Source organism: Euwallacea fornicatus, chromosome 7 (genome assembly GCF_040115645.1).
Source record: "Euwallacea fornicatus isolate EFF26 chromosome 7, ASM4011564v1, whole genome shotgun sequence".
In the NCBI taxonomy this organism is placed as follows: domain Eukaryota; kingdom Metazoa; phylum Arthropoda; class Insecta; order Coleoptera; family Curculionidae; genus Euwallacea; species Euwallacea fornicatus.
In genome coordinates, this window is record NC_089547.1 from 4,637,384 (window position 1) to 4,658,331 (window position 20,948).

At 37.3% G+C, this 20,948-nt stretch overlaps 8 protein-coding genes across 15 annotated transcripts; 5 read left to right on the top strand and 3 right to left on the bottom strand.

Annotated features, from left to right (window-relative positions):
• Positions 1–142: 142 nt before the first annotated feature.
• Positions 143–3,538, top strand: insb (insensible). The gene is made up of 3 exons (XM_066284017.1): positions 143–732; positions 2,834–2,979; positions 3,032–3,538. The coding sequence occupies exons 1-3, from the start codon at positions 661–663 to the stop codon at positions 3,114–3,116; spliced, it is 303 nt and encodes a 100-aa protein (XP_066140114.1). The 5' UTR covers positions 143–660; the 3' UTR covers positions 3,117–3,538.
• LOC136340175 (DNA damage-regulated autophagy modulator protein 2-like) lies at positions 1,008–2,726 on the bottom strand. The gene is made up of 5 exons (XM_066284010.1): positions 2,434–2,726; positions 2,254–2,378; positions 1,896–2,119; positions 1,705–1,843; positions 1,008–1,605 (listed from the first exon to the last, which is right to left on the bottom strand). Exons 1-5 carry the CDS (start codon positions 2,499–2,501, stop codon positions 1,403–1,405), a joined length of 759 nt encoding a protein of 252 aa, XP_066140107.1. The 5' UTR covers positions 2,502–2,726; the 3' UTR covers positions 1,008–1,402.
• A 350-nt stretch (positions 3,539–3,888) lies between the features above and the next one.
• Positions 3,889–5,076, top strand: eEF1beta (elongation factor 1-beta). Its single transcript, XM_066284011.1, has 2 exons — positions 3,889–4,053; positions 4,438–5,076. Exons 1-2 carry the CDS (start codon positions 3,974–3,976, stop codon positions 5,015–5,017), a joined length of 660 nt encoding a protein of 219 aa, XP_066140108.1. The 5' UTR covers positions 3,889–3,973; the 3' UTR covers positions 5,018–5,076.
• LOC136340177 (uncharacterized) lies at positions 5,039–12,312 on the bottom strand. 2 transcript variants are annotated; one of them, XM_066284014.1, is made up of 3 exons: positions 12,229–12,312; positions 5,413–5,752; positions 5,039–5,356 (listed from the first exon to the last, which is right to left on the bottom strand). In XM_066284014.1, exons 2-3 carry the CDS (start codon positions 5,719–5,721, stop codon positions 5,069–5,071), a joined length of 597 nt encoding a protein of 198 aa, XP_066140111.1. In that variant the 5' UTR covers positions 5,722–5,752; positions 12,229–12,312; the 3' UTR covers positions 5,039–5,068. The 2 variants fall into 2 exon arrangements, with proteins under 2 accessions (XP_066140111.1, XP_066140109.1); XM_066284012.1 differs by lacking the exon at positions 12,229–12,312 and adding an exon at positions 9,586–9,682.
• LOC136340168 (serine/arginine-rich splicing factor 4-like) lies at positions 5,414–7,995 on the top strand. Of its 2 annotated transcripts, none has more exons than XM_066283999.1 (6): positions 5,414–5,528; positions 6,491–6,684; positions 6,740–7,226; positions 7,287–7,336; positions 7,395–7,504; positions 7,560–7,995. In XM_066283999.1, exons 2-6 carry the CDS (start codon positions 6,573–6,575, stop codon positions 7,890–7,892), a joined length of 1,092 nt encoding a protein of 363 aa, XP_066140096.1. In that variant the 5' UTR covers positions 5,414–5,528; positions 6,491–6,572; the 3' UTR covers positions 7,893–7,995. The 2 variants fall into 2 exon arrangements, with proteins under 2 accessions (XP_066140096.1, XP_066140095.1); XM_066283998.1 differs by lacking the exon at positions 5,414–5,528 and adding an exon at positions 5,942–6,117.
• LOC136340174 (peptidyl-prolyl cis-trans isomerase 1-like) lies at positions 8,594–11,821 on the top strand. Of its 4 annotated transcripts, XR_010732269.1 has the most exons (6): positions 8,594–8,915; positions 9,295–10,300; positions 10,381–10,511; positions 10,893–10,971; positions 11,046–11,114; positions 11,554–11,692. XR_010732269.1 is itself a non-coding variant. In XM_066284006.1 (5 exons), the coding sequence occupies exons 1-5, from the start codon at positions 8,683–8,685 to the stop codon at positions 11,819–11,821; spliced, it is 780 nt and encodes a 259-aa protein (XP_066140103.1). In that variant the 5' UTR covers positions 8,594–8,682. The 4 variants fall into 4 exon arrangements, 3 of the variants coding, with proteins under 3 accessions (XP_066140103.1, XP_066140105.1, XP_066140104.1); XM_066284006.1 differs by lacking the exon at positions 9,295–10,300 and having other exon boundaries at positions 11,554–11,821; XM_066284008.1 differs by lacking the exon at positions 8,594–8,915 and having other exon boundaries at positions 9,676–10,096; positions 11,554–11,821.
• A 25-nt stretch (positions 12,313–12,337) lies between the features above and the next one.
• LOC136340167 (uncharacterized) lies at positions 12,338–18,033 on the top strand. 3 transcript variants are annotated; one of them, XM_066283997.1, is made up of 9 exons: positions 12,338–12,509; positions 13,390–13,583; positions 13,639–14,131; positions 14,191–14,243; positions 14,304–14,413; positions 14,469–16,856; positions 17,181–17,308; positions 17,393–17,770; positions 17,844–18,033. In XM_066283997.1, the coding sequence occupies exons 1-6, from the start codon at positions 12,472–12,474 to the stop codon at positions 14,799–14,801; spliced, it is 1,221 nt and encodes a 406-aa protein (XP_066140094.1). In that variant the 5' UTR covers positions 12,338–12,471; the 3' UTR covers positions 14,802–16,856; positions 17,181–17,308; positions 17,393–17,770; positions 17,844–18,033. The 3 variants fall into 3 exon arrangements, with proteins under 3 accessions (XP_066140094.1, XP_066140093.1, XP_066140092.1); XM_066283996.1 differs by having other exon boundaries at positions 14,469–16,540; positions 16,675–16,856; positions 17,393–18,033; XM_066283995.1 differs by having other exon boundaries at positions 17,393–18,033.
• A 495-nt stretch (positions 18,034–18,528) lies between these two features.
• Srp68 (signal recognition particle 68) lies at positions 18,529–20,787 on the bottom strand. Its single transcript, XM_066283994.1, has 6 exons — positions 20,590–20,787; positions 20,350–20,530; positions 20,006–20,297; positions 19,766–19,916; positions 19,581–19,718; positions 18,529–19,528 (listed from the first exon to the last, which is right to left on the bottom strand). The coding sequence occupies exons 1-6, from the start codon at positions 20,693–20,695 to the stop codon at positions 18,687–18,689; spliced, it is 1,710 nt and encodes a 569-aa protein (XP_066140091.1). The 5' UTR covers positions 20,696–20,787; the 3' UTR covers positions 18,529–18,686.
• Between the last annotated feature and the right edge of the window lie 161 nt (positions 20,788–20,948).

Consider the following 20,948-nt stretch of genomic DNA (forward strand, 5'->3'; position numbering starts at 1 on the left):
TCCAAACACAATAACTTTACATAAAACACATAAGAAGCCAACACAAAGAATTGACATATTCTTTTACTCCTAGTTAAAGCCGCAAATTATGGATTACTAAATTTTACGCCGGGCTCCTCCGTTGTACCCGTCAAAGTTCCCTGGCGACTTGACCAGCTGCCCCGAAACAGCTGCAATGCAACCACAGGTAAGCGGCAAACTGTGCCATCATATTGGTTGCATGTCAGAAAATCCCGATTCCCATACCGCTTCATATTGCTGATGACCCTTACACGCACTTTAAGGGTACTCTGCGAAACTCCAGTTTTGAGACGCACTTTTTCAGCTTATTTTCACATTTCTTTTCAACAGTAATCGAAAAATAACTTTAGCGACAGTCAAAGCTAAGTGAAGAGATTCAGTATGTTTCAAAAGAGAAGAGGATTTTTGGGTTTTACTGATAAATGACGGAGAATCTCAATACTTGGACCACCAGGTATATTATCTCCCCCACGGCATGTGTGATTCCAGGAGCACATGTCGGGCGTAAGCCCACAAATGAACTCGGGATTTCGGGGTGAACGCATCAAGTTTAGGAGAGGTTTTTGATAAAAATTGCACTTGTTTTTGATTTAAAATTCATCGGTTGATCGTGTATTCAGCAGTGTTGGGAATTGGAAAATGAAAGCTCGGAGGGGTACAAATAACCAGGGAAGGTGTTCCGGCAGGAGGGTGATACGCCACCCAAAACGGGTAAGAAGGAAAAACATATGTGTTGTGAAGAAATAATAATTAATTTCTCGCTTAAGACATCAAAGAAGCAAGAATATGTATTTTTTAATTTGTCAGCTCTTTCGGTGAGGCACTCGCATTTTCAGGTATAAACTTTAAATTTCTTTCGGTCAAAAATAGAGGTATCTAGTAGTAATACCAAAATAAGAAAAATCTCGGAGAGTGCTCCTGGATTCTGAAATTGAATTTCGAGCACTTTAAAGGGTTCCGGATGTTTCCAACTCAAAAAGAGACCCTTGTGTGGCTTACTAGTATGTAAAAAATATTTATTAAAGCTTCGAAAGCCTACCTATTATACATACGTATCAAATTGACAGTCTTTTGGAGGCACCCCTGGTTTTGAATTTTAAACAAAATTGACTTTATTATGGCTTTTTTAAGCCTCTCGCCGATCTTTAATTCAAAAATAGAGGTGACCGGTAGCATACTAACCAGTGAAACATTTTTTAACCCATCAAGGAAAACATTAAAATTTTCAACCCCTTTGAGGAAATTATTGAGTTAATTTTTTTTTATCGAATTTCTGACATTTTCTACTTTTCCAGAATTCACCAGCGTGAGGTAAATAGTCCAGTAGCTCACCTAGACATAGCTAACAAAGCTTTTTATAAATAAATTTCTCTTAAACAATTCATAAATTATTAACACTGTTATCTGCGTGTTTATGTTCGTCAAAGATGATCGTAATTGGCCTAACAACAATTCCCTTAAATTCCTTACGGAGCAAGGAGATAAAGACCAAAATACACGTAGCGCACACCCATTCCGCATGCGTGCTCATTTGGTGCGCACGGTAGCCTCCGTCTTCTTCTTTCCATTTGGTCAGATGATCTCCTAGAAGAACACATTATAATATACATAAGATATATATAATAATAATAAAATATATAACGTTACTCCAGCTACATCCAAACCTTGGCCCTCAAAACTCACCTTTAAATTGCCCGTATGCAACAAATGCACCGACCGTACAGACTATGAAAGATATCATTGCAATTACTGATAGAATAATGCGCACCATTGTGGTTTTTCTCTGCCCAATCACCGGGGAAATTTTAATGTAGAGATATGACTACAAATGTCTCTGGTTGAGACCATTTTATGGACAGAAAATAATCTCAAACCTGCAAGACCGTGTAGATAGTAGCACCCCCGAAAGTCATGATAGCGGCGACCCAGTGGAAGACAAAAGTGCTGGTTTCTTGAAAATTCCCCACCAAACTCATTCCCGACCCCGCGACGTAACCGAAAAAGCAGGCTATTTGGTTCACATTATACTTATCCTCTATGTGGTGCTTATGGAAGATTTCCTGCACCTGCAAGTACTTCAGGTACACGGCGTAAAAAACTGAAAAGACATCGTTAATGCTACTACTGGCAACACTGTCTGGCATCTGATTGGCCACTTCAATTTTCGAATGTGCAGGACCAATTACTGGCTCCTTAATGTTGCTTCTGTTCGGAATCATCGTAGATACTCACTTAGAATCGCGGCAATGTTGAGCGATTGTGCGAAAATGCAACTTTCAGGAGGAAAAGTGCCGGTATCGCTGATATAGGGCAACATGTACGTCACGTGCTCATAGACGACATAAGACAAGTAAAATCTAAAAATGTCAGTTACTACCCAGCTATTGATTGATACTATACTACGAAACTTACGTGATAAAGGCAGTACCACCGACCACCGCAACGATGGCATAGGGCAAATACTGAATAATGGTACCCATAACTGAAACACTCTCAGGTCAGCACAATATAACACGTGTCGTTTTACAGGAAACACTGAATTAGGTGAAACTAAAAATCGAAGCCCGAGATGTCATATTGTTTTCAATGACTTCTTGTAGGTGTGCGACACGTTAATGACACCACAAATAACTGTTATTTTAAATGAGGCACGAGTACTTTGTTTCTACTCAATTCAATTGACGTTAGATAATACAGTACGGGCAGATCTATAATTTGTATCGTTTTGAACTTTGACTGGGTAATTTGCGTCGAAAACTAGTTTTGCCGACCTTTTTATTTATGACCTACCTACAGCGTTGCACTATTCCAGGACAAAGAGCAAGACCACGTGACTGAGATGCTCAGACTGTGCTTGCAAAAAATTGCCGAACTCCAAACGGAACTGGAAGAGGAACCTCAAAGTTCTCATGATCCGGAAGTTGAAGGATATGCTGCCTGTGCCACAGAAGCTCTGAGGTCCGGTTTATTGCCAAAAGTTTATCGAAAAGTAAAAAATAATTTTTTTTAGGTTTTTGTCGGCCCAAGGCCTCCCACCCGACCATCCGATGGTGAAGGCACTGGCCGAGAAGCTTCTGATGGTCAATAGGGATTAATATCTTTATGTGAAGCAAAACGGTTTCGTCTTCTAGTTTTTAACTTAAGAAACTCCTCATATGCCAGTTTTGCTTGCCAAAAAGCATAGTTAACAAAATTATACAACGATATAGTTACAATCCTATAAGCAAGGTCTTTGCCACCTAGTCGGCGTAGCCAAAAATACTTTAAGAAAAAGCCTCCGAGAGCACAGGACAAATTTAATGATCAGGAGTTCATGGGAGAGGGATGTTCACACGCGAACCCAAGTATACCCTCGGCTACGCTTACGGCTTCAAGGCATTTAACGAATTAATCGCCCAGGAAATTAGCAAAACTCTAAATCTAGTCATTATAGGAATTAAGTAAGTTTTGCACAATTCTAGTCATTTTTTTTGTATACACAGTAATTAGTAGGTAATAAAAATATATTTATTAATGAATAATAATAGTTTTATTGATGAAAAAAAAAACAAATTATAATAAAACAAACGAATAAAATTATTTTTCTGCATTTTTTCCTACAACTATTTGCGTGTACGCGGAAATCTTTGGACGTTTCGGCTCATGAAGATTGCTTTGTCTGCACATAAATATTCGGTAAATGTGTTTGTGATGTTTTAATGTAAAGATACACTAAAAAATACCACAAAATGAATTGCTTCTGTACCTTTTCACAATGTAAATTTGTTGGTTTTCTCTATAATACGAACTACAGCGCTACTAGTAAGGACTCTTAATGACGCAAGAAAATCGTTAATAACATAATGACAATTGACAAATTGACGTCATTTGCACACGTTTCCTGCCCCCTTTCCCAATAAATTGAGTAGGTGCGTCTGGAATTGCTCCCTTTTTATTAAAACAATTGAAGAAGATGGCCTTTGGAAACCTGAAAACCGACAAGGGAGTTAGTGAACTCAACAAGTTCCTTGAGGACAAAAGCTACATCAACGGGTAAGTTCTTACAACGTGCGAAACTGCCTGAAAGTAGAAGTGAGGTTAGAATTTCGTCGTGCTCCTCAAAAATGCCTTTCTTTTTATAATTTACTGGTGTACTTGCCATAAACGCATTACCGCTCGTCTTGAATATTTCAATCGAGTGGAACAAAAAGTTCTGGTTGAATATATGAGGATTAAAAAGATGAAGACTTCTTATTAGCCCCCATAACCATAACTTCTACAGTTCTTCAAAGAGAATATATATCTTCACTCCTTTTAATTAATATTTTGTTAGTCCCTTTGAAGAAGTTGATTAATTCAGTAGTAAAAAAGATTCACTAATATTTTATTCAATTGCACTTCAGTTTAATGATTGTTCTGATTTTTCACAAATTTCAGCTACCAAATCTCAAAATCTGACATTGACACTGCAAACCAGCTTGCCAAAGCACCAAATGTGAATCAGCCACATGCCCTTCGGTGGTACAACCATATCAAATCCTTTACTGCCGAAGAACTAAAAAGCATTGGGGCTTCTCCATTGACAGCTGGAAAGCCCACTATAAGTCCTACAGCTGATCATGATAATGATGATGATGATGATTTGGACCTCTTTGACTCAGACAATGAAGAAGATGCAGAAGCAGCAAAGATCCGTGCAGCAAGGCTTCAAGCATACTCAGAGCGAAAAGCCAAGAAGCCTGAACTAATTGCCAAGTCCAGTGTTATATTGGAAGTAAAACCCTGGGATGACGAGACTAACATGAAAGAAATGGAGACCTGCGTTCGGAACATTAGCATGGAGGGTTTGTTATGGGGGGCCTCAAAACTTGTGCCTGTGGGTTATGGGATAGACAAGCTACAGATCATGTGTGTGGTGGAGGATGAGAAGGTGTCCATTGATGAGTTAACTGAGAAGATTCAGGAGTTTGAAGACTTTGTCCAATCAGTTGATGTTGCTGCTTTTAACAAGATTTAAGTGTTTTTTTTAATCCTCAAATGGTTTCTTACGAATGAAATATATTTTTCTTCAATTTATATGTCCAACTTCATTAATGTATAAAATGTTATACAATCTCAAACCATCAGCGAAACTTGATTTCTTATCTACTAAATATTGTGTGAACTTTTGGGGCTTATGATAATAATTTCTTTGTACTCTGGGTTCTAAAAAGTCTGCTAATACAGGTTCTTGACATTTCTGGTAAATTGGACTTTTAGCTACAACATATTTTTGCAATTTAGCTTCACTATTTTCGAGCGGAATTAAGTCTTTAAACACTTGCTGGTCATATGGGATATTTACTTTTCGCGATATCTACAATAAACAGTATAATATAAACACAAATATAAAAAACAATTAGTAATATTCACCTTTTCTTCAAATGCAAATCTGCTTGCTTTGTCGACATCCGAGAGGTTCTTGGTGTTGCGAGGCTTCACCAGCTCATCTGCTTTTTTAGATAATTTTAGGGCACTGTGAATCTCAGGTAAATCAAATCTGATTTTGGGATCAGGCTGAGTTTGTGGAGCTTTCTGTGATTTAAGGCTGGTCATACAAGAAGATTCCACATTGGTTGCAATCGAAGATTTGAAGGGAAAGGACTTTATTGTTGGGGGTACAGGTTCTTTAGGATTCCTCACTAAAGTTTTCTTTACGGATGTGCCTTTTGACTTGTTCATTTTATATAAAATGTGTCAATAAGTTTGGAAACTACAAAAAAAATAGAAGATATTTGATTTCGATCAGTAACGTGTAAAAATTAGCTGAAATTAAATGTTTTTAACTTAATTAAAATTTGTGGTTTGTAATTTAATTATGAATAAAAGTTTACATTATCTACACAACGGAATAGAGACCTATTTCTCAGGGATTTATCAATTCATCATGTCAACATTTGAATGACAATAGACTTCAAAAAGCATGGTGTACGACTTCTTTCTTTTGTAAACTTTTTAGGCCTATATTGAATTTTATCGCTATTTTAACTCAAGTTTGGTGAAATAACTTACAAGTAAACATTTCTTGTGTTGCAGAAAAATGAGTCAGGATTACCATTCAGAATCCAATCGAGAAAGGTGAGAATTTTAGGTGGTAAATTTGCGATTGAGTGCTCATCCTATCCTGAGCGTTTCCCGATGAATTCATTGTGGCCGCTGTTATGTGTTTCTTCAGGTTTCTGGTCTATCAAAACCAGATATACTTCTTTGAGCCAATTATGTTAAATATAAAGAGCGAGTATTCTGGGTTAGTAGGGTGTTGCCAGTTAGATCTAACCCATTGAGTTTTTAAACATAACTTACATAAACCCATAGGTAGTGCTAATGATTTTGTAACATCCCACTTACATGACAGATCACTGTTTTTACCTTTAAGTTTATTACAGCTATTCTCGATAGATATGTTCAATAGTTTGCCAACATGTAATAACTTAAATTTTGCTATTTTCAGTTCACCAGATGATGACTTTTCAAAACGTAGTATACTCTCCAAAATAGACAAATCTGTATTAAAGAGGTACAAATTATCTGTAATGGGGTTTACTCCAAGGTCTGCACCATTTCCTCTGAACAGAACAGAGCACCTTCTGGACAGAACAATTGATGACCCTTCAAAAATTTGTGCTTATGTCCACCAGCGTAAAAGTATGTTCCTATTTCTTTATTTTGACTCTTATTTAGTCCTATAAATCTCCAAAAGGTTACCCCCCCCAAATACCAATCTTTGGACCTAGCATTAAAGTAAATCAAGAATTTACTGGGGATCGAAAAGTATTACATTCTGGAACTAAGAAAAAACAACCAAAACGGGAAAGGAATCGAACAAGATCACGAAGCCGCAGACCTGAAAGAAGGTCTAGTAAAAGAAGCACAGACCACAGTAGAAGCAGAAACAGAGAAAGGAGGAGTGAAAGCAAGGGCAGGAGTCGAAGGAGAAGTAGATCTCGAAGTACATCCAGAAAGTATAGGTCTAAAAGTCGGGAACGACGGCATAGTCGTGATAAACATAAATCGCGAGGTAGTTCTCGGCACAGCAGGAAATCAAGATCACATTCCAGATCTGCAGGACGAAGCAGGAGGCGGTCAATTTCCCCTCTGCAACCTGGGGAATACCGACCTGGACATCCAGATCTTGCTTTGTCTGTTGAGGAACGAAGGAATAGGAGGCCGCGCAGTTCAAGTCCTAGGTAAGATTTTCTTCCTTATTTATGTTTATTCAGTACTAATTAAATTGTATCATTGTCAAGCGGGTCATCGGATAGATACAGATCGAGTCAAAGCACCGTCAGCTCTTCAGGTTTGAAAATTACAGAAATATTGGTGCCATTTAGATTAAACATATTTTTTTTAAATAGAGAGGTCTAGGTCAACAAGATCTTCTCGGTCACCACACAAGAGAGACAGAGAACATTCCAGGCCTGCATCAACGATGCTTATGCCGACCATGGACTTTGGCTTCTATGACGTTAGAACGCAGGCTAATTTTAAATTCAAGGCAATATTGTCACGTTTATTTCCAGGGCTACAATCCCATGCCAATGCATCCCTACAGAGCTCAATTCCCGATGATGGATCCCCATTTCTATTATCCTAGAATGTACCCGCCAGGGATGATGATGCCTCGAATGCCCATGGGACCAATGATGCATCGTATGCTACGTCCGCGATTGTCGGTTTACCACCAAGGGAATAAACATGTTGAGGTCAAACCGGTTACTGGTACAACTGAGGAGCAAAGGGATGGAGTTGTCATTGAAGAGACGAGCGCGAGTGTTGGACCGACTGAGAGAGTTACTTCAACAGAAAAGAATAATGAGGACGAAGCGAATGTTACTGAGAAAAAGAATGATTGACTTATTTTCTGATTTGTATATACTGTAAATTGTAAGGAAGATTGTTGCTAGTACAATGATATATTTGATTAAGACCTGATAATTGATTTTGTCATTTTTATTTTTTTTTTATAAATTTATTTTTTTACTCAATAAAAGAAAATTATGTACAAGGTGGTCAAATTCGCATGTTTCGAATTGGAAACTCATTATCTATTGGGGAACAACGAGGTTTTCCCAGGCTACTTCATTGAGATAAATGGATGTAAAAATAAAGGGAAAGATGCACCTGAAATTGCGTGTTTTAAGTCTGCGTTGTGCCAGATATTTAAAGTGATAACTTTCTTCATATTATATAGTTTTTCGCTACTGGCGTTTGCGAGATAATGTAGCAAAATGTTTAGCTAGTAGAAAAATAGCTTTTTGGGCATCTAAACTCGTTTGCTGGTCTCATGTTCGATTATCCACGATCCACTTTTGTGGTGCACCATTGATTGCTCAATTATTAAATTCGAATTCTCCGATCAATTTAGAAAATTTCATCGTCTCTTTAAGTACCTTTGGCCTATTTGGGAAAAAAACGTAAAACAAGCCATTTTACACCAATATGATTTTCTGTCTCGTACGGACTGCGCAAGTGTAGGTTTTCGTGCAGATTTCTCTAAATTAAGCGTTCTCAATCGTTCAAAACCAAAACGGCGCTCGCTACCGTTTCCGTCAGCTTCTTTTAGTCTTCCGGAAATGCTAACCAGGATATTTCGAATTCAAATCGGCGAGTGATCATCTGTCATCCGACATACGCAAAACAAAGATGGAGCATCCATCACAAATTGAAGATCACTTGCTGTCTTCACCTGTTATGTGCAAAGTGCGGAAGACGGATATACTCCCTAGCCGTATAAATACCAGTCGTCTCCTCATTTCCGCTTATTTCGTCAAAGAAGCTTCCGAGAAGCGGAACTCGGTTAATGTGCCGCAGATTCAGAAGAAAGCAACAGAATCAAAAATGAGTGAATTCTTTAAAAGAAGATTAGAACGATCTGGGTAAGTCAAAGATAAATGCTAATTAACGGAAAGTTTGCACTGAACCCCAATAATAAACCCTTAAAATTAGGTACTTAACAGTCGAATTAAGTGCTTGAAAGTCTAACAAAAGCACTTCTTCACCTGTTTCTCATATCATTTTGATTAATAAATTAAAATTTTACAATTCTGTACCAAAGAGCATATAACTGCACCAGTCTAGTGTCTGCAACTGTCCTTGATAATTAAGTTTCATGAACAAAAACTCTGTGAAACATTATATATTCTTTGGAGAACAAGAAGGTTCTGTCTGTGGTCCCATTTTCTTAACCCTGAAGGCTAAGGTTGAAGAGACAAGTAAAAAATCCCACCAAATCCATAAAAATCGTTTCCGTTTAAGGCAAGCTAATGGGGTCCATTTGGAATGGGCCAGGTTCCTTGAGGTATGTGTGGATCTGAGGTTAATGTGATAATTTCACACCAGGCCCGTGATACGCAAGGAAAACAAGAACTTGTCTTCTTTTAGAAACCCTCATGGGTTTAGGGACTCAAACGTGTTCGCCATCCAGAGGAGGTGCGTGCTATGCATCGGTTAGAGCTCTGGGATCGAAGCTACTGTCTTTTTGTCAATCCCAGGGTTCTAATAACTGCATTACTATGTGTTCCTTCAATGTGGTGCACTTATACTTACTTGCTTATTTTATACAGTTTAGGTTAGGCCAGGTTAGTTCAGGTTAGTATGTGCGTACAATACCATTCACCCTTTTCCGAGGGCTGGGATGTCAGCCCTAGAACGTAAGAGAAAAATCGTTGTTAAAACAAAAATTAGCAGAACTGAAGCATATGGATAGGGAGCGTGTAAAACATGTAAAACGCCCTGTAAATTCCTACACTGCATCGGCGAAGAACAGCGATTTTTAGCATGACCCATGTATCCATTTTGAAAAGGTTGTTTAAGGTAAGAGATTGGTGTTTGGTTATTGTCCGTAATTAAATTTTACTTGAACCTTTACTACCTGAGCTGACTATTGCCCTAAGCCTTATTTGTCAAATTTAGATTCTTTTGACGTGGTGGACCTCGTGTTGGACCATAAGTAAGCAAGTAGGATCCATGGCTACTGGACAAGAGGCCCCATATAAGTTTTCTTAGGGAAAATAGGTGTATTTTCTTTGATTTTACGCTATTTTCTAATGGTTCCTCGGTAAGGATGCTACGTTTCATTTACCTGTGACATCTATCACATGGGTACATATTTGACTTGTGAAATTTTGAATTTTTAATGTAATTTTATTGTTATTTAATGCCCTTTTTAGGAGATCTAGAGGTTTTGCCCAAATAAAATTGTCCACGTTACTAAATAATTTTATATGTAATTTTTCTTTGCGTTATGACTGTTTTACACCTGGTGGGTTTTGTCTGTGCTCCTTTGCGGCAACATGAACAACAAGCTCCTAACGTATCGAACATAATTCATGTTTTTCACAGAGCATGCCAGAAATGCCCAACAAGATCTCCAGTGGGAGAGCTGGAACGAAAAACCATCGATAACGACCTAGCTCGGAGGGTTGACTCAGTGGACCCTGAGCAAGGTCCCAGCTCTGCTCATTGTTCAAGGCGTATGTAACACTTATTCATATACAATGATTTATATTTCAGCGTGAACTTCATCCCCTGTTGTTATCTCCCGCATGAAATTTTTGAAATAAGTTAATGACCGAAATGTTTTAAGAGGGTTAATGCTACAGAAAAAAAATCTTGAAATGATTTGTTGCATGCTTTATATAAATATTTGAAGATTTTTGTCTACAAGTTGATTAGAAGCCGAGCAGAAGAAAGAAACAAGAAAGAAGATGCCACAGCAGCTCAATTTATCATAATAAAATACGGTTTATTTAATGAAACGTTTTGCATGTCTTTAACAGTTTTATCACTATTTTTTAGTGGTACTACTAGATCCGTATTTTGTATAAATATTCAAGTAAACTAATTTCATTTAGAGACAAGGTGGGTGAATTACCGAGCATCATCCGAAAGCATCGACGCGAGGATTGAATCTCGAGGAACTTCCTCAAATAGGTACTTTTGCACTTTTTAGTTACAATTTCATTAAAATGTTCTTCTAAAGTACTCAAGTGTTAATGCAAATTCAGGGTTGATGAAGACGAATGCAGAAGAGCACGAAAGTCAAGATCGTCGCGTAGACACCGCAGAAGACAAAGGCAAGAATATGAAAATAGTTTCTTGTTTCACAAGGCAAAAAGCAGCAAATTCGTGCTTTTGGCCGAGTAAAACGCATAATTTTTTCTCCGATTGACACCGATTAAAATCGTTTTTAATTCGACTTTTATACGTCTCTTACATGTGTTTTGAATTTTTTACTTTTGTTGCCGAAGCGGTCGGACAATTTGACTACCGCTGATGTATCAAATTCGTAATAAACAAAAGCCTTTTTCATTCCTAATCCGCAAAAGAATTCGCTTGCATCCATTAACGGACGTAATAGCCCCATTAACGTTAACATTAATGTAATAAAAATCCATTAACATTAAAGGTGCTATTTTACGAGCTGTTTAACGTCTTTAAAAATATATTTTTTATGTCAATCAGAGGAGAAAAAATTATTTAAATGTAATTATCATGCTTATGTTATTCAATTAGAAGAAGCAGAAGCCTCACCAACCACAAAGGAAATTATAGAAGATCCAGAAGCTCCAGTTTAAGTGTGGAGGAAATGGAACTCTCGCGGCAGAGGTGTAATAGAAGCAACAGTTCAAATGAATCTAGTCGACGATTATCAGTTAATGATGAAGAACAAATGCTTCAAGAGCATTATGAATATCAATATGGTTGTTATTATGAAGGGGCATATCAATACGATTGTCCTTGGGAGGAATTTGAGGGTGATCGTGGCTATCACTCTTGCTAATAGTTTGTTTGGTGTGGCTGGTCACATTGTAATATGTATATAAAAGAAAAATTTGATTTTGACTGATTGAATGTATTTTTAGTAATTTAAATATGTTAATAAAAACGTTTTAATTAAACAAATAGTGTTATCCTTTACCACATTTTCACCCAAGAAACGTGTTTGTCGCTGAATTAGGATTCAAGATACGTCGAGTTTGCATATTGTTTACGGCATAGATTTTTTACATTATCTTTGTTTCGATTACCGATTTGCCCCTTTGGGGTGTCCATTTTTATATAAAATGAGTGCATAAGTTCACAAATAAATTACAGAAAAAAAACGGGATGCTAGATTTCGGTCACCAATGCATAAAAATTGGTTAAAATTTAATGTTTTTCCCTTAAAAAATTAAAATTAAAACTTACAAATGTCTGCAATTGAGGTTAGAATTCGAGTTTCTTCGTCTAGATGATCTACACTAGAAATCTTGTTTATGTTTTCAAAGAATTGTCAAAACTGTCATTTGAATGACAATGGACTCCCATGTGACATGAATTATGTTTTTTCTTAAAAGTAAACTTTTAACAACCAAATTGAATTTTTTTACTACTTTAACACAAGTTTTAGTGCAATAATTTAGAATTAAACATTTCTTGTGCTATAAAAAAATGAGTCAGGATTACCATTCAGAATCTAATCGAGAGAGGTGAGAATTTTATGTGGTGAATTTGTGCGTGAGGGCTTACTCTTTCCGCAGTGTTTCCCAATTACTTCATTTAGGGCCTGAGTATAGTGGCCCTTGTTATATGTTTCTTTCATCACGTTTCTGGTCTCTCTACATCAGATGTATCTTTCAGGGCTGTTTATGTTAAATATAAGGAACCAATGTGTTTGGCTAAGAGTGTTACCAGTAGATTTGGCCCCTCAAGCCTTTAAACACAATTTACATAAAACCAAGTGTAATGCTTGTGGTTTTGTAACATCTCCCTTACAGGTTAGATCACCTTCCATAACACCCTTAAGTTTATTGTCACTGTACTGAATAGCTACATATATATATTCAATTCTAACTTATATTTATTATCTGCTGCCTGATTAAATTTTTTAAAATTGAGTTGCCAGAAAATTACTTGTTCTGTCTTGGGAAGCTAGTTCCAAAGGCAGAGTTTGTATCGTACATCTGCTTTTACCATAAGATGTTATGGCAAGCCTCTATTTCTAACTGAGCAGGAATGACATTAGAGCTAGCAGTGTTTCTATAAATTAACACTGAAATTTGATTTTCAAATCTTTGCCAAGTGCCTTCTCAGATTTTGTAAACCCTCCCTTTTAAGCTTTATTTGTACCTAGGGCTATTTCCCATCGTAAAAGTCATTTAGAGTTAAATCCTACAAAGTATACTAAACAAGAACATGGGAGTTGTTCGTGGATGTTACCACCTCTGCCCTTAGGTCATGTTATACTACAATGTCAATACAGCAAAAATAAGAAATAATAGTTTTTATAGGAGATTGATAAAAAATATTATATTAATACTATCCCATATTCTGTTAACATGTAATAATTCTCATTTTTTTTACTTTCAGTTCACCAGATGATGACTTTTCAAAACGTAGTATACTCTCCAAGATAGACATATCTGTATTGAAGAGGTACAAATTATCTGTTACCCGGATTGCGTCGGGATCAGCGCCATTTCCTCTGAACAGAACAGAACACCTTCTAGACAGAACAATCGATGATCCTTCGAAAATTTGCGCTTATGTCCACCTGCGTAAAAGTGGGTTTCCGTCTTATCAGTCCGGCTCTTACTTACTTCCATAACTTTCCAATAGGCTACCCTCCACAGGTGCCAATATTTGGACCCAACATTAAGGTAAATCAAGAATTCACCGGAGATCGAACAGTGGTACGTTCTAGAAGAAAGAAAAGCCAATCACAACGGCAAAGGAACAGATCGAGATCGCAAAGCCACAGGTCTGAAAGGAGGTCTCATAGAAGAAGTGGAGATCGCAGTAAAAGCAGGAATAGAGAGAGAAGGAGCGAAAGCAAAGCAAGGAGTCGAAGGAGAAGTAGATCTAGGAGTACATCCAGGAAGTATAGATCTAGAAGTCGGGAGCGAAGGCGTAGTCGTGATAAGCATAAATCGCCAGGCAGTTCGCGACACAGCAGGAAATCGAGATCTCGCTCCAGATCTGCAGGACCAAGCAGGAGACGGTCAATATCTCCTTTGAAACCTGGGGAATACCGTCCTGGACATCCAGATCTTGCTTTGTCTGTTGAAGAACGGAGGCATAGGAGGTCGAGAACGCGCAGTCAAAGTCCCAGGTAAATTTCCTTGCCTATTTTTGTTAACTTAGTACTTATGAAGTTGTCTAATTGTCAAGGGGGTCAACAGACAGATACAAATCAACTCGCAGCAAAGACAGACGCTCTTCAGGTTAGAAAATCACGGGAATATTTGTGTTAATAGAATATATATATAAATGTTTTTTAATAGAGAGATCTAGGTCAAAAAGATCCTCTCGGTCACCACACAAGAGACACAGGGAACATTCCAGGTCTTCATCCACAGTGCTTATGCCAACAATGGACTTTGGTTACTATGACGTAAGAATGCAACTTAATTTAAAATTAGCTGCAATATTGTCACGTTTATTTCCAGGGCTACAATCCCATGCCAATGCATCCCTACAGAGCTCGATTTCCAATGATGGATCCCCATTTCTATTATCCTAGAATGTACCCACCAGGGATGATGATGCCCCGAATGCCCATGGGACCAATGATGCAGCGCATGCCAAGGCCACGATTGCCAGTTTACAACCAAGGGAATAAGCCTGTCGAGGTCAAACCAGTTCCTGTTCCAAATGAAGAGCGAAGTGAGCGAGTTATTATTGAAGAGGCGAACGGCAATGCTGCTCCAATTGAGAGGGTTTCCTCAACAGACAAGCATAGTGAAAATGAAGTGAATGATAGTGAAAAAAAGAATGATTAACTTATGCTGTGTCTTGTCTGTATGTATTGTAAACTCTAAGGAAGGTTCTTGCTAACAGAGTGATGCATTAGATAAGAAATGACAAAATCAGGTATTATAATGTACTTGATTTTCTCATTTTTGTTTTTCTTTGTAAATTTCGAAACTTAATTAAGAAAATGTACGTACAGGGTGGTCAATTTTACAAATTTTTATTGAGAGAGTTGTCAACTATTGAGAAAACTAAAAGGTTTTCCCAGGCTATTTCCTTGACATAAATTGATTGCCCTCCACATAATTTTGGGTTTTGAAACCTTTAAATTTCTTTGCTTTCTCGTGAGGGATAGTTGATTTCCTTAATGTGCAACATGAAAATTTTATAATAGATGTACAAATTTCAAGGACAAACAATTATCCTTATTTGCATTTTTTTCAAAGGCAAACTCGCTTGCTTTATCCACTTCACGGGGCTCCACAGGATAGTACGTTAGTTAGGTTAGAAGTACTGCACATCTTCAGCCTGTCATATCTAATTGGTGCTTCAAGCTGAACTTTGTGAATTATGGGGTTCATCGATCAAGGAGATTCAGTATTACTTACAGCGAAAAAGTTGAAGGGAATCGATTCTGTTATTTCAGATATTAGTTGTTTAAGGTTTGTTCCTAGAATGTTCTTTATGGCTTTGCTCTACTGGCTTGTCAATTACTGGGTGAAATGATCAGATAAGTTTTGAAATCATTAAAACAGTCAGTAATGCTTAAAAATGTCTTAAAGTTTGACGTTTTTTACTTAAATAGTTAAAATTTAGAACTTACGAAGGTTCACAATTTCGGTCAAAAGTTGAGATTTTTGCTACACACAGCACAGGACCAACTTGCTTTTGTTTACACCCTGTCAATAGTATTGGTGAAATGACAACGACAGTGACAAGATCGACCCACTAAAAGACGAAATTTTCTTTCTTTAAACTTTCAAGAAAAACCATAGTTTGGTTGTTATTTTAAATCAAGTTTTATTGTCATTTAACATAGAAATGTACATTTTTTGCACGACACAAAAATGAGTCAGCATTACCATTCAGAATCAAATTGAAAAAGTTAAAAATTTTAAGTGGAAAACTTGTGAACGAGAGCGCGTTTCACGATGACCTTTTTCTTAGGAATTTATTAAAGGCCTGACCGTCGTGCTCCTTGTTTTATGTGCAATTCATCATTTTTCTAGTTTATCACAATCAAACATATTTGCGAGGTGCAATTATGTTAAATACAAGGAGCCAGTGTGTTTGACTAATTCAGTATTGCCAGTAGATTTACTTAAAAAATCTCGAAATAAATCCTGAATTGTCGGGACATTCTTCTAAATCTCAAAGTAAATAAAACAAAGTGTTCCAAGAATTGTTTATAATTTCTCTACAAGACAATAAAAAGGGTATTACAATATTTACTTTTTAGTAGAAGACTCATCAACTAGTGATAAAGGCTTTCCTAGGTTATTTGTTCAAGATAAGTCGATCTGCCATTCAAAACAGTTTAAAGCTTATGTGGTAAATCTTGTCGCACCTACATCACGATTTTAATACATTTTACCAAATTCCTGCAAATTATGTCTTTACCAAAGGTCCAAAATAAAAAAATGCGGCCTCCTTACCACCGCAACGGTTTCTGTGCTAATTTTAATATGTGTTGTATTGAACCATAATTCGGGTTCGATTTACGCATGCGGAGATCGCAACTGTTTCTACCGTTACAATTGAAATCGAGGTATAAACGGCTTTGATGGGTGAGAGATGTATGCGAAAAAAGGATAGGGAATCTTAAGTGATATTGAAAAACACTTTCTCTTTTCGTCTGTTATTTGCTATTATATCGTTCCCTCTCATTTCGTTAGTTTTTAGGTTATGGTTGGGAGGTGGTTACACGGCTACTGACTTCTTCCTATTTTATTTATACTTAAAATAATAATGTGTGCAATTAAACGTAACTAAGCTTGTATATTAATTTTATTGCAGAAATTAGTGATATAATTAACAGAGAAAATGAGTCGGTCATTCTTCAGAAGAAGACTGCAAAGCACTGGGTAAGTCAGAGTTCCCCTCTAGTCCTCTTTTATTTTGAGCGCCAAATTCAATGCTCATTAGATATTACAATTTGGTATAAGAGAGCATATAAATGAACCAGTCACATCTCCGTAACTATCCGTGATAGGTAACTCCCATAAAGAAAATTTTGGAGAAAAATATGCACTTTCTGTTGTGGTACAGGGCTCCATCTGTGGTCCCATGTTGTTCATGTAATACATTAACACTCTCCACTTTTTACTAACAATACATAAATATTGAATGAAACAAATTCTACTGAAAAACTAAGAGCTAATGTTAGTTGGGGTTAATGGTGTTCACAGAGTAATTGAGAAGTGCCCTGCAACACTTCCATTGGAAAAGCTGGAAGTGTCCATTGATAATGATATAGCTCTGAAGGTTGATATAGAAGACCCTGCAGAGATTTCCAGCTATGTTCACTGTACAGGAGGTATGTAATAAGTTAAATGTCAGCCTTAACTTTAGATACCCTTATTTTCCTATATAATTATTTTAAAATTAATGACTTATATAGGTTTTTGAAGAGAGCTAAGACTGCATAAGAATTAAAAATACTATACATAGAAATTTAGATGGTTAATGCTATAGAAGCTTTGGCAAGTTAATGAGGAGCTGAGCAGAATGAAGAAACAAGAAAGAAGATGCAGAAGCAGCAATTTAATTTATCTCAAACAAATATGATTTATTTAATGAAGAATTTTGCATGTCTCAAACAATTATTAGTTAAAAAATTATCACTATTTTAAGGTGGTACCACCAGACCTTTATTTGGCAGACATATTCAAGTAGATCAAGTTTATTCAGGGGTGTCCCAGAGAAGAAAGGAGCGTTTCTGTTTCCGATCCAAAACAGTCTACAGGAGTGTTACCCTTCAAAGATCTATCTCACATAGGTATTTTGCACTTTTTAGTTGCAGTTTTGTTGAAGTATTCCTTTGTAATATCAAAGTGTCAATGCAAATGCAGGTTACATGAAGAGGAAATCAGTACACTATGGCACTCAAACTCACCACGCAGGCACCGGAGAAGACAAAGGCAAGAATATGAAAATAATTATTTGTTTCGCAAAGTGAATAGCAGCGAATTTGTGCATTTGCCGAATAAAACGCATAATTTTTTCTCCGATTGATACCGATTAAAGTAATTTTTAATTTGACTTTTGTATGATTCTTATGTGTAAAAAAATTCTGCTCTGATTATCATTGATTTGCTGTTCAACTAGAGAGAGCAGGAGCTTCAGCAAGAACCATAAAAGGAGGTATAGCAGCTCCAGCTCAAGTGCGGAGGAGGCCAGACTTTCGCGACGGAAACGTAATAGAACCCATGAGACGCTTAGTTCAGAGACGTCTAGTATGAAGTCGAACGAATCTAGCCGATTGCGCTCGGCTGGATTTGTTCCCAGTTCTTTTCGGAGAGACGCCTTTACAAATATAACAGATGTTATTGGTTCCCAGCAGATGCCTCAAAGTTCTAGTTGGAAACAATACGAATATCATCGGGGTTATTATTCTTGTTGACTGTTTGTACCGTCTATATTGCTGCTCCGTTTTGTTATTCATGTTAGAATGTATTAAGACACGTGATTTTTTCTTTTTTAATAAATTTTTTTGTAACTCGAAGTTGTCAACGCAAAGAATTTTAAATGAACGCATAATTTTGTATCTTTTATTATTTAGGACATCAATTTTCCTTCTAGAAAGGTTTCTTAAGACAGGATTTTTACATATTTATTCAGAATACGTCCAATTTATTAATATTATATATAAAAATGTATGACAATTAACCTTAAACCCGAAATCTGAAAAAAGCCTATTTTTTTGATCCCCAGCCCCACAACCCCTTAACGAATCCGGAAATGCCGGCACCCTGCTTGGCCTTGGCCTGTCCCTCCAACTTTTCGGTCAAGTCGGGGAATGCCACCAAGTTATTGGCCAAGTCAAAGAACAACGGCTTTGCTGGCACCGGTTCCATGTTGGGGGGCACAGGCACCAGATTTGGGTTCTTCGATAACAACTGTGGCTCCTCCCTGAACTCATCTAACCTCTCTATCAAAGGCTTCTTTGACTTGAAGACTTTCTGAGGTACCGGAATGGGCTGGTCCTCTTGACTGTCCAAGACAAAGTTGGCTTTAGCAATCACAACCTCGGTTTCCGCGTTTTCTTTGACAGTTGTCAGCAACTGTCTTAACACAGTTAGATACCTGTCAAATTGCAAGTTGACCACAGCTTTGGCGGAGGCGTCGAATAAAACGGCGGCCTCGCGCCATCTTTTGGCCGCGGCGTGTGTTTTGGCTAAATAATAGCTGCGTAACACTTTGTATGCCACTCTCTGAGTTTCAAAGTACGCTTGCGCAGCATTGATATCTTTGATTGACTCGTTTTGGGACAGCTCTGATGTTTGCTGAATGTTAATGTCTAATAATCGAACGCAATCCTGCGGCTTTTTAGTTTGCTGTAGTAACAAAAGATTTCTTTGTGAGGTACGCTCAATTCTAATTGACAGCAAATACGCCAAGACCAGCTGGTCTTGTTTCTCTGTGCGCGCGCTCTCTCTAGTCAAAGATATAACATCACGTAGATCGATGAATAGATTCTCCAAGATTTTTATTTTTGCTTGATTGTCTTCTGCGTTTTTCAACGACTCATCCAAGACTAAAACAGTGATTTTTAGTTCAAACTATGCATGAGTACTTGACAAACACACCTTCGATGCTAAGCAGAAAAAGGCGAACGCGTTCAATTCTAATGGGTATTTTCAAGTCAAACCATGTCACTTCATGTAAAATTGCAGCAGTTTTTTCTTTTGATTGAGAGACCAGAGCGTCAAGGGTTTCCAAAACCCCTAAATGCAAAATTTAAAAAAGGAAAAATAAATATTTTCAAACTGACCTTGACTTCGCAATTCAAGTAAATTAACAGCTTTCTCATCGCCTATATTGTAGGCGCAGTAACGCAAGCTGGGAGCTATTTCCTCTACTCTTTGTTTATAGGGCAGCTGCTCTTCATCTGGGAGAGTTGCAGCAACTTTTTCATAAATTACCTAAATAACAATCTTCTCATCTCAATTCTCCCAAAACATAAACTCCCTTCCATATTTATGGAATATTCAAAAATGTGTATGCTTCTCACCTGTGCTTTCTTCAAATTCTCTGCAGCCTGCACCCACAGTTCAAGCTCAAACTGTAAAGACCCATGAATCCAAGCCACATATGCTTGAGCCTCCAATTGAGTGCGAGCATCGCACTTATCAGTTTTGCACAATTCATCCAGTTTTAAAGAGTAAATGCATGCCTTGCGCAACTTTTGGACTAAATGAAATTTTTTCCTTGGCTCAGTGTTTGACTCTTGTTTCAATTGCATTGCATATGCCCAACATCTTTCTGTTAAAATCAGAGGAATGTGCAGGTATCTTTCATCAGCCCTTTAACATTAACATTAACTAGAATTAGCTTTATACTCTTGCTGGCACGAACCTGGAGGAATTAATATGGGCTTCTGTTACATCCCACTTCTTGAAATGTCTTCGGTCCCCTTGTGGGATCTTCAGTACCTTGCGTAGCCTGCTGATGCGCCTTGAACAGTATCCTCGGTATCTCTGATAGTCTCCATGTCTTAATCCATGTTGTTGCTGAGAGTCTTTAATGATTTTTAGTACTAAAATGTGAGGAATGTAGCAGAATTGGGGGCAACAGATGGTAAAGCATAGGGCTTACTTTCAAGACAGAAGGTCTGGGAAGACTCTCGTGGTTTCGTTGGGGCATCATTTTTTTCACCCGGATGTAATTGTTCAATAAGCTTTTCTGATAGAACCACAACCATTTCGAAAACTGGTTTTTGAAAATTTGTGCCTCTTTGGAATTGAAAGGGAGAGATGAAATGGAGATTATGAAGTAAATGATGTTCTTGACGTTAAAGAAACGTGTATATTTTACAGAGTTGCAGTGAAAACCTGTTGTATTAAGCGATTGGTAGAAATCTAGTGTCTTAAATTAAAATGCTCTTTCCTTGTCGATGTACAACTTAAATAAGGATAGAAGCTATCTAATTGATTGCAACGAATAAACTTTTATCC